The sequence below is a fragment of the Gymnoscopelus braueri genome (assembly GCF_963280865.1).
Source record: "Gymnoscopelus braueri genome assembly, chromosome: 3".
Taxonomy (NCBI): domain Eukaryota; kingdom Metazoa; phylum Chordata; class Actinopteri; order Myctophiformes; family Myctophidae; genus Gymnoscopelus; species Gymnoscopelus braueri.
The window spans coordinates 43,943,514-43,955,069 of NC_137612.1; the positions used below are offsets into that span (position 1 = coordinate 43,943,514).

The following is an 11,556-nucleotide window of genomic DNA, read 5'->3' on the forward strand; positions in this document are numbered from 1 at the left end:
TGAACTCACAGGCTGAGACACTACCTGTAGTACTATAGCTTCATCCAGGCTGAAGTTGTCTGTTGAAGATCATAAACTTTTGCCTTCTGTCATGAACCAAGCCCCTGTTTCACTAACACTAAGATCACTCGTTCACAAACCATTTACCAATAGAGAAATTGTATGTCACCTCGAAACCGAAACCGAAAGCAGCCGATCTACAAGCTCACAAAACGTTGCTATCTGAAAAGTTGTGAGATTGTAGATCGGCTATTTTCACAATGAAGTACGTCATACATTGAAAAAACATACTCTCAAATAAGCATTTCATGTTATCTTTACCGTTTGCACATGTATTCATTGATACAGTCACGTTTTTTGCAATACAAGTTAAATGAGTCTGCATCAAGTGGGGCTTGAACTGGCAACCTTCAGGTTATGAGGCACACGTTTCAGGGAGAAGCCATTGGACCAACAGACAAGAACTTGTGAAAAAGGAGATCACACAGATGATACAGTTTCACGCAAATAGCTGAAAAATCCTGGGTTTAAGTGTTTTTCAAACTGCTCAAAATTGCGGACAATCTAAGGGCGGAGCTTACTGGTCAACGTGATACATGTGTTCCTCATGAGTCAAGGCACATGTGTAAGCAGGTTTAATGGCTGTCGGCCAAACGAGGCATGACTTTTGCCTGTTTAAAGTTTGCATTTTCAAAAAATCGCTATAGCGCCCCCCCTTTGACCAATTGGAGTAAGATTGGTTTCAGTGATATTTGGAATGACCCTCAACATTACCGCAAAGTTTCAAAGAAATGTGAGTCTGCATGTATGTGTTAGGGGCAGATGAATAATTGTCATAAAACTGCAATATTCATTGGCTCATTAAAGCTTCATTTTTTCACTTATGGAAAATCTTTTGCACATGTTTGTCGGCATAGGTCCAAAGTTCATGTGTAAAACGTTTCGTGCAGATTACTCAAAAATCCCAGGAGGAGATTTTTAACTGTTTTTCATATAATTCAAAATGGTGGGAGATCTAAAGGTCAGAGGTCAAAAGTCAGAGTGTGAAAGTTGTTGATCATGAGTAGACGCATATGTATATTGAAGTTTCATGGCTGTAGGTCAAACAGGGCATGAGTTGTACCTGTTCAAAGTTGGCATTTTGCTATAGCGCCACCTTTTGACGAAAGATTGTGAGAATTATTTCTTGATAGTTTTTCATGACCATCTACCATATGGCCAAGTTTCGTAAAAAGCGTATGCACGGTTCAGCCAGAACTGCCAAAAGTGGCAGAAGAAAAAAGAGGGGAACATTAAAACAGGTCCAGAGCTGAGCTCTGGCCCCGTAATAATCAGAAAAATGGATTTTGAGGACAGTTTCAACAAAACAATCACAGAAGTTTGTGAAGTGCACAAGATTCCCTCTTTTAAACCACTACAACGGCTTTGTCTCAAGAATTTACTGCTTGACCGGGACGTTCTAGCTTGTTTACCGACAGGTTTTGGTAAAAGTTTGGTTTTCCAAACATGGGCTACGGCATGCAGGATTCTTTCGAATGTTCACGGGTTTTCTAAATGGCCTGAAGAGCCAATTGTTTTAGTGGTTTGTCCGCTACTGTCTATTATCGAGGATCAGATACGGTCTCTCGATTGTATAGGGATATCAGCAGCATGTGCTGGAGAAAGCCCAGAAGTGGACTACCAAATTGAACAGGGTAAATATCCCTTTGTTTTCGGGTCGCCGGAGACGCTCGTGGGGAATAAAAGCTGGAGAAAAGTGCTTCAAACCCCAATATTCCAGCAGCGGTTGGTTGGAATTGCTGTAGACGAAGTACACACAGTGATCCAATGGTAAGTGAAATGATCATATTTTTGAAAAATACTTATGTTTCAAATTATTTAGTATTATGTTTTTCTTTTATTATTTTTGTTATTTCTGTTATTAATATTTCAGAAAAAATACGTGATGTGTAGCATGTGTTTTAGTGTCATACTTGACATGCAAATTAGATTACTGGTATACATCTTTCTTCACTTAATTTATCTAAGAACAAATAGTAGGATGTTCTGATTGACCAGATCACAGAATGTCACATTCATTATCACACATTCATTCTATTTTGTATGGTCTATTTTTGTCTATTCCCTATTTGCTTGGTTGCACTATGGATTTGACACCCTTTATAATCAAAAAGTCTGTCAACAATATTGGCAAATCATTAGCAGTAATCTTGACATGTATAATCAGGTATTTCAATTATGTTGTAGTGTTTTTTAATATACTGCAATCATGTTATTTGTAAATGCTATATATTCATATTTTGTTTTCAAATCATGTTCTATTAATGTTGTTATACATAGGTAGAGGCGTCATATAAGCCCTTTGGGCTTCTTGCCTCTTCCTGGCACTTTTTTTTAAATTTGTGTACTGTTTTTTGTACTGTTTTTACATTTTGTGCTAAATAAATCAAATCAAAGCTTAATATTTCTCTTTTCAAACAGGGGTGAGGGAGGAAAACGTTCTGCTCCATTCCGAAAGTGGTGTGGCCTGGTTGGGGAACTTCGCTCCATCATTCCAAAGTCTGTGCCAGTACTTTTTGTTTTTATTTTTAGTTTAGTTCAACATGTAAAGCGTCTTTGAGTATTCAGAAAAGCGCTATATAAATCCCAGGTATTATTATTATTATTACTTGCAGTGACTGCTACAGCATCAAAGGAGACCAGACAGGACATCATCAAGCACATAGGACTGATTAACTGTGTAGAGATTGTCCAGTCTCCAGATCGAGCCAATATCCGGTTGGCATCAAAGAAGGTGGATTCAGATCCAGTCAAGACATTCACATGGCTGTGCAAAGAACTGGAGCTGAAGGGAACCAGCACAGAGAAGGTCTTAATATACTGCAACAGCATTTCTGACTGCTCTCTGCTCTACGAAGATGTCTTCAAACAGACACTTGGGAGTAAGTTCCGTCACCCAGAGGGTGCAGAAGACATTTCAGGCAATAGACTGGTAGACATGTTCCACTCAGAGACGCCAGAGGATGTAAAGGCAGACATTTGTAACTCCTTGAAAGTCCCCTCATCAACTCTAAGAGTGGTTCTCGCCACTTCTGCCTTGGGTATGGGTGTGGATTTTACAAGACTTAATATGGTGATAAACTATGGGCCACCAAGGGACACAGAGGCTTACATGCAGGCCTTGGGTAGAGCTGGCAGGGATGGATCAAATGCTCACTCGTTAATTTTGTACCATGGTCGACAGTTAGTGGGTGTTTCTGACCAGATGCGAGATTACTTGTCAGATAAAGACACCTGCCGTCGGGCAAAATTGATGCATCTCTTTGATGGAGAGAAAATCAATGTCATTTCCCCTAGTCATTCGTGCTGTGACTTCTGTGCTTCCTCATGTGAATGCAATCCCACGTGTGATGGACAACCCAGCCAGATTGAAAAGTTTGCAGGAGAGAAGCTAGATAGCAGACAGAGAACTGTTAGTGAGAGGCAAAAGCTATTATTGAGTGCAAAGTTAGAGGATATCGGAGATGACTTGATACTACAAGGGTTTCGCGGTGGGTTGGCTGTGTACAGCACTGCCACTGTGAACCTAACAGATGACACACACGCTAATTTGATCCAAGAGGTCATTGAGAGAAGTGATTGTCTCTTCACATTGCAGGACATCTTTACCAATGTTTCAGTAAGCACCATACAGCAGGCTCAAACCATTTTAAAGGTTCTTGGTGAAATCTTTCAAGACCTATCGGTAGATGAGTACAGGGATGACTGACATTTGTATGATGGTTGGCTGATTTTTTGGCATGATGGGTGACTGACATTTGTATAAGCATTTTCGCCCTGAAAAAAAAAAAACATTTCTAAACACCATTCACCCCTGCAATAAAGGTGCAGACTTAATGAGTGTGTCTGTCTTATCAAGTGGCAAAGTCATATTTGTCATTATGTCCTTTACTGGTGAGCACCAGAGCCCTTCTGCTAAGAAATAGTGCTGACTCTTGTAGGACTACACTCATGTACTTAATTTGATACCGTTATTTGTCTGTAACAAATATGGCATGTCAGTTGACATGTCCTACATATGGTGGAAACCCATTATTTTGTAACACTCACTTGTACAATTTCACTTGATTAATGTTTTTTTTTACTCACTTTTTAATTCACTTTGTGAATTTCATGTGGAAAATGCTGTTAGAATCGATCAATGGTTCTCAAATGTTTTCAGGAGGAGGATCCGATCCCCAAATTGATAATCATTTTGCTGTGTACCCCCATTTGAAAATATTTGTTGACACAGCCCATAACACAAGATTTGACATTCTAAATGTGCTAATTAACCCCCAAAAGGAATATTAGTCTCAATATTGTCTTTCCTTCAAAGCCTTTTGATAGACATGAATATTCTACATCATAACTCAAGTGTAGGCCTAATAAGCCCATTTCACTACAGCCATCTCGCAGCACATTTGTCACAACACAACAATTTGAACAGTTTTGGAATGGTGGGTAGATGCATTCTGACAAGTGGCATTTGTGTTCTTGTGCTTCAGGTTGGCTTTCACTTCTTGGAGTTGTTACTGGGAAAAGTGTATTTATGTCATTCATAACATACCTGTTGAATATATTACCAAGTTGAGTGTCAAACCATTGCTGTTTCTCTAAGTGCTGATGTGCCCTTTTTATCACCAAATAAATTCATTTGAATGGGATTGAGACAATGGATTTCACAAGATACTTGTCACAGAAGATGCTTCTTAGAAGTCTGTTCACTTCACTTGATATTCTTTTTAATACTGTAAAAATTCAACTTCAATATAGTTATAGATACATGTCCTCAGGAATTATAACACTTTATATATAACACAATCAAATAAACTTCGAGTTCCATATTAAAAAGGTTACCCAGTCATGCTTCTACCATCTACGCAATATTGCAAAAATTAAATCAATGCTCACTTCACAAGATCTAGAAAAAGTCATGCACGCTTTTGTTTCCTCCCGTCTTGACTATTGTAACGGACTCTATACCACCCTGAGCCGTTCATCATTATCCCGACTCCAACTAGTGCAGAATACGGCAGCCAGAATCCTTACTAACACAAACCGCAGAGCACACATAACTCCGGTGTTAGCCGCACTGCACTGGCTACCAGTTAGGTCCAGAATAGATTTTAAAATTATCCTAACCACTTATAAAGCGTTACACGGGCTGGCCCCACCTTATATTTTGGACCTACTGCCTCCTAAGGACAATATGAGATCCCTCAGGTCCTCTGACAAAGGCCTTCTTAAAATACCTGCGTCCAATCGCAAAACAAAGGGTGACCGGGCTTTTGCAGTGGTTGCTCCCACACTGTGGAACGCCCTACCATTGGCCATAAAAAATGCAGAGTCTGTTGAAGGTTTTAAGAGGATGTTAAAAACACATTTGTTCCGTAAGCATTTTTACCCATAGTTCAACCTGACTTTCACGGACAAATTGTTTTGTTTTAATCCTTGTTGTTGTATTGTTTTATTACTCTATTTATATACTTTTATACTCTGTTGTTAACTTGTTAATTTTGTTTAATTGTGTTCCATTGTACAGCACTTTGTAACCTTGTTTTGAAATGTGCTTTATAAATAAAATTGACTTACTTACTTACTTAAGGCCTGTTAAAATTAACACACTTAGTGTAGGGATATCTGGATATGCCATGCTGTAACAGGTGAAAGCTTTTTGGAATATTATGCATGAAATGATTATACATGAACTAGTTCCAATAGGTTCTTTTATTAAAAACAGGCAGTGGTAGACAGTAACAGTAGATTTACTTGAGCACTTTACATTTTTGATCTATACTTTGTGTATTTGAAAACCTTCACTCCACTACATTTAAAAGAGAAAACGTGCTTTGGAAAAGTTCAATTTATAGTGGGAAAAAAAAGCTGATTTACAAGCTGAACATCAGCAACATGCTGTGAGCTTAAAGATAGGCCATTCTATATTATAATTGGTTTAAGGGAGGGTACTGATACTGAACAATCTGAACACTCTTAATACTGGCCAAATTAAGCCTACTGGTGTGATGACATCATAACAATGTCAGAGTTCCCAATGCAGCTACGCCCAAATATGGAGTTTGTCGTCTAACCCAGTGGTTCTCAAAGTGGGTGCCGTGACGCAAGTCCAGGGGTGCCGTAGAATGCTGTGACAATATTTGGAATGAATCAATATCACTTTCAGTAATGGACCCACTTAGACACTATACTAACACTAGCCTGACTTGCACTGTACTTGGTGTGTGTGTCCCCCCTACACCAAATGTCTTGGCAAAAATAGCAGCTGTGAGCTTGTAGGTCAGCTATTTTTGGCAAAGTTTCCCCCAAGAAAAGGGATGCTGGGGTTCAAGTGGTTAAACGTATACGCTTAAAAGTAAGAAATTATTTTCAACCCATCTTAATTTGAAACAGATTATACTTTCAAGTGTTTCTTGTTCCTGTATCTTCGGGAGAAAGGTTAACATATTTACATAGCTTATTTTTTCAATAAGCTATGTCATTCAGGGGTACCATGGATGAAAGTTATTTACAGGGGTCGAAAAAGTTTGAGAATCACTGGTCTAACCTCAATGTGTCGTCATGGTATAAGGTGTAAATAAACCAGTGCCTCCATATATGGGCATAAAAGGGACCATATGGAGAGATCTCCATATATGGGCATATCAGTCGGATCTGCGGTTCAACGTAGGTGTGAGGGCCGCCTGAACACTAGTTATCTACATTTGAAAAAATGTAGATAGGCACATTAAAAACAATTAAAAAACGGCATCAGCTGTGGGGGTTAGACAGATGGATTAGGTAGTGAGGGAAAGAGAGAAAGATTGGAAAGTCAGAGGAACAAGAGAGAGTTACAGATGTAGTAGGAGACTATTTGTTTGCCTCGATCTTCGTGTCAATCTTCAGAATTTGTTCACTGATCCATTTCCATAGTCCTGGGGACTTTAGTCTGTTCAAAGGATTTGCATTTTGCTCCTTAAAGTGGGGGTACATCCTGCCCGGCTTCTGCCTAAACACCTGTATTTTGTGTAGCACACTGACCATCGCATCGATGTCATCGTCTCGGTTGGCAGTTGTGTGTCTCCCTGACTCACGTGGAACTTTACAGTCTTTGTCAAAGTTGTCCAGAATTGTCTTCGTCTCTCCCAGACTTTGGCTCATGAACTGGGCAATGTCAAAGTTGATGTTTGCGCCAACTTGTGAAATGCACTGTTTCGTGTAGAGTATGTAGTGCTCACAATTCATGTCCAGAGATATGTTGTTACCGGCACCTCCAGTGACATTCACAGTTCTATTCCATCTAAGCCTGTGGGCATCACTTGGACTCAGCAAAGCATGTAGATCTAGTTGGAGTTTGAGTGCCTCCAGAGAGTACCGATGTCGACCTGCTTGCTTAAAATGAAGCATTTTAAACTTCCACAGGCGGCAGGTTCTGTCTCCATCCCCCTCCTTCACTGAATCCTGGAAGTCCCTCTCCAGCATGGTCATTTTCATGAAAGCGGTGTGGTAATTATAAACCCCATCAGTTATAAAACCTCCCCGAGATGTGGTTGCTTGTGGAGTGTGATGGAAAAGACGGAAACCATGTACCTCTTCTTCGTGTTTCTTGAGCTCCGTTAAGTTTTGGAATGGTGGGTAGATGCATTCTGCTAAGTGGCATTTGTGTTCTTGTGCTTCAGGTTGGCTTTCACTTCTTGGAGTTGTTACAGGGAAAAGTGTATTTATGTGGTCATTCATAACATACCTGTCCACTATATTACCAAGTTGAGTGTCAAACCATTGCTGTTTCTCTAATGAAGAACTGAAATTTGGTGGGGAGTTTTGTTTGGGTCCATCATGCACACTGTCCATTCCAAAGTACTCGAGAGTAGCTGTGATGATGAGGGCATCCGTCACATCCTGGACGAATGCATCATTCGCTCTATAATGGTCTCCCAGTGCTGTTGCACTTACATCTCTCCTGTCGGTTAGGTTCTTCAAGTGAAACAATGTACCAATCTCTGAATTGGAGGAGACATTATAGAACTCTTTATAGATAACATCATTGAAGTTCATGCTGCCGTGAAAGTCAGCCACAGAAGGAACAATGCCAATCTGTCTCTCATACTCTGTGTTGCTGTTCTGAAGATCTCTTACAGCACGGTCAGAGTTCTGCTTCGTCAACAGGTCTCCTGTGACAATGATCTTCACAGCTGGCTTCAATGTCGTCTTCCCATCGTCAACAGGCACATATGGGACATACCTGTCATTGATGTGACGCATAGCTTGGATCATGTCACTCGATTTCTTTTCGTCCACATCCAGTATACCCAGTGGTTTTATCAGAGTTTTTAGGGCCATTTCGTGGGAATATTGATGAGGTAGGTGCCACTGGACATTTTCTCTGAAGTTCTCTAATGATGTGAAGTTGGAGACAATAACTCTACCAATCAGTTCCTGAAACTCAATTTTAAGGCAATTACGGTCATCCTGGTTGGGGACAAGTTCAGAGAGTGGTACATTGAGGACAGATGATCTGACATCTTGTGGCAGATGTGCGGCGCTGACCCTCTCTTGGTTTGCAACCATTAGTAACCAATGGTAGTCCAGTCTTTGATGCTTCATTGACACTACGTGAGGTGTAACAGCACGGTCTAGGTTATCTACCGTCACTTGGAATGGAGCCAAATGTGGGTTACCCTGGGGAACAAATGAGGCCAAAGTTTAGACACATTTAGATAGACATTTATAAATTTGCACAATGAACAGATTTATTTCTACAGTATTCCATCAGTGTAACGGTTTTATTGTGTAAAAAATAAATGCACTATATGCTGCATGGACATTACATGTAAAGGATTCACCTGTCCATCAGCTGTTGAAGACCCTGGCGTATGACAGTCCACTCCAGTGAGAGGATCGATGTCAGCAACCTCGTCGTCAGCATCCTCCTCATTTCTGGATTCCGTGTCCTCATCCTCGTCAGTCTATTTGTTTATCATGAGATTAATAAGTAGTTATTCTCACAAATGCTATACATTTAGATGAGTTTTATCCAAAGAACTATTACAGCCAATCATGACACTGTTTAAGTGGCTCATGTGTGAAATGTAACCCATATCCCTGGTCTTGTATAAAACAGAACATGTTTTTATTTATTTATCTATTTATGTATCCATTTATTTATTGCCCCCTTTTTCTCAGCAATTGTTTTGTGACATACTAGAATGACATTAACTTACGAAATAAGTTAAAATATGTCCGACAGCAACAACATGCATTGTGGCTCTCTGGAGTGAGTGTGGAAATATAGTGACCCTCTCCATCATCAAAGTTGCCCACCCCTGACCTAATATAATCAATTTAGCCTTCATATTGTATGTGTAGTGTGAACAGGTTTTAATGTTAATTAAATTGAGTGAAATTAATACCTGGTACTCTCCATCGGACTCACTGTCAATCCCCACCAAAGTCTCAAGACATGATAGTTTGTGGAGGTCTTGCGTTAGGCCAGTGGCAGGCTGTACCTTTTGAGCAAGTAAAAAAAAGTGTGAGAGAGTGTGTGTGTGTGTGTCTACTTACATACATAGAATTAAGCCATATAAATGTAGCGTGGCATCTAAGCCATTTAAGAGTATTGAACATTGTGGGGAAAAAAATGTGTGGTTATGTAGTACCTTCCCTTCCGAGTCACTGTGTAGCCCCAACATTGATTCTTCACTTCGACTTGTAGCAGCATGGTCCTTTAGAGCAAGAAAACAAATAAGTAATTAATAATCGATCTACACAGGCACAGCTTTTTTGTTACGGCCCCACAGTGGTGGAATGAACTCCCCGCTGATGTCAGGACAGCAGAGTCACTGCCCATCTTTCGCCGCAGGCTGAAAACCCACCTCTTCAGGAAACACTACCCTGACCCTTCCTCTTAGCCTTGCCTACTTGTTGTCAATTAGTTGTACGAGCTCTCGTTTTATTTGATCTTGTTTTTTTTGTTTTTTTTACTTACATTTTTTATCCCGCGATTTTTGTAACCCATATTTTTCACCCGGTGCCAATTTCCTAAGTGATCCTGGGCGCTACACCAGCCCTACACCAGTCCCCCACAGTAGGGAGGCCAGGGCCGAGCTCATGCTTCCTTCAGGCATGAGAGCCAACTGACCTTCTTGTCACCTGACAGGGGGGAGTTTCCCTGGTTGGACGTAGCGCGTGGAAGGAACACGTTATTCCAACCAGTTCCCTTCCCCTCCATCAGGCGCCCTGGCTGTCATGGGGGAGGCGGTATAGCGACCAGGATTACTACATGTTTTTGTGAGGGTATTAACTACCCTAGGAGACACGGGGAGAACATGCAAACTCCACACAGAGTAGGCCCTTTTGATCTTGTTTATTTGATACACTTATTTGTTTTAGCTCTTGCTCATTTGATTTTCCCCATTTGTCTCATCTGTTTAAGAAAGTAGGTAGCTGATATATTGCACTTTTACCTTAGCGATAGGTATACTCTTAGTTGCTTGTTTTAGAAGAGAATGCACTTAAGACTTCTGGTGATTAGTAGTTTCCTTGCCTACCTACAGTATGTTGAATGCACTTATTATAAGTCGCTTTGGATAAAAGAGTCTGCTAAATGACTGTAATGTACTGACTAACCTTCCAGTGAGGAGCCCCCACAGTATATGCTCTAAATCAAAACCACTCAATTATTCTTCCCTATTTTTTTATTCCAGTGCCGCCACATCATAAGGCCTGTGGTTGGCATTGACCTAATGTAACCAATTGAGCCTTCATAGAGTATTTGTATTATGTGTAGGTTTTAATGTTAAACCAAATTGAGTGAAATTAATACCTGGTACTCTCCATCAGATTCCCTGTCTATCCCCACCAAAGTCTCCAGAGATGATAGGCCAAGTTTGTGGAGGTCTTGTGTTAGGCCAGTTGCAGGCTGTTCCTTAAGAGTGCGACACACACACACACACACACACACACACACACACAATAAAGGGGGGAGGGGAAATATGTATTGCGGTATTTTTTGTATATGTAATATTTTGTGGTTAAGACATTTCAATTTATTTAATACTTGGTGGTAGATATTAACATTATCTCTAAGGTATTAATACAAATTATGGGGGATCTTAATTATTTTCGGTATACAATGTACAAACCTCTTCAACAGAAGGACATGGCACAACGAGTATCCCTTCCATTTCTTGACCTTCTCCACTGTGAAGAAGAATTATATCTTCTTTCCACTGAATTACAGAGCTGTCAAATACTTCACCCATGCGTTTGAGGGTTTTTAGTGTGCTGTTGTGAGAAACGCACATTCCCAATCTGGAGAGTCTTTTGAAGCATCGTTTGGTAGCCCCTGCCTCACGCAGGATCAATGAATTGATATATTGTGGCGCATTCATGGTTTGTACGCGTGCGCGGATAAGGGTTGCTCCAGCCATGGCCATAGCACACTTCTTGATAGTTCTGTTTGGGGTGTCTGAAGATGTGAGTCCATTGAAAGTCACTTTACTTGCTCCCTCCAGGAATTTC

At 40.4% G+C, this 11,556-nt stretch overlaps 1 protein-coding gene across 1 annotated transcript; it reads right to left on the minus strand.

Moving 5' to 3' along the window:
* Positions 1-6,906: 6,906 nt before the first annotated feature.
* On the minus strand, positions 6,907-10,965 carry LOC308081963 (uncharacterized protein; the record flags this gene model as incomplete). Its single annotated transcript, XM_080423577.1, has 5 exons — positions 10,859-10,965; positions 9,693-9,758; positions 9,447-9,542; positions 8,880-9,002; positions 6,907-8,715 (listed from the first exon to the last, which is right to left on the minus strand). The coding sequence occupies exons 2-5, from the start codon at positions 9,723-9,725 to the stop codon at positions 6,907-6,909; spliced, it is 2,061 nt and encodes a 686-aa protein (XP_080279703.1). The 5' UTR covers positions 9,726-9,758; positions 10,859-10,965.
* Positions 10,966-11,556: the final 591 nt, after the last annotated feature.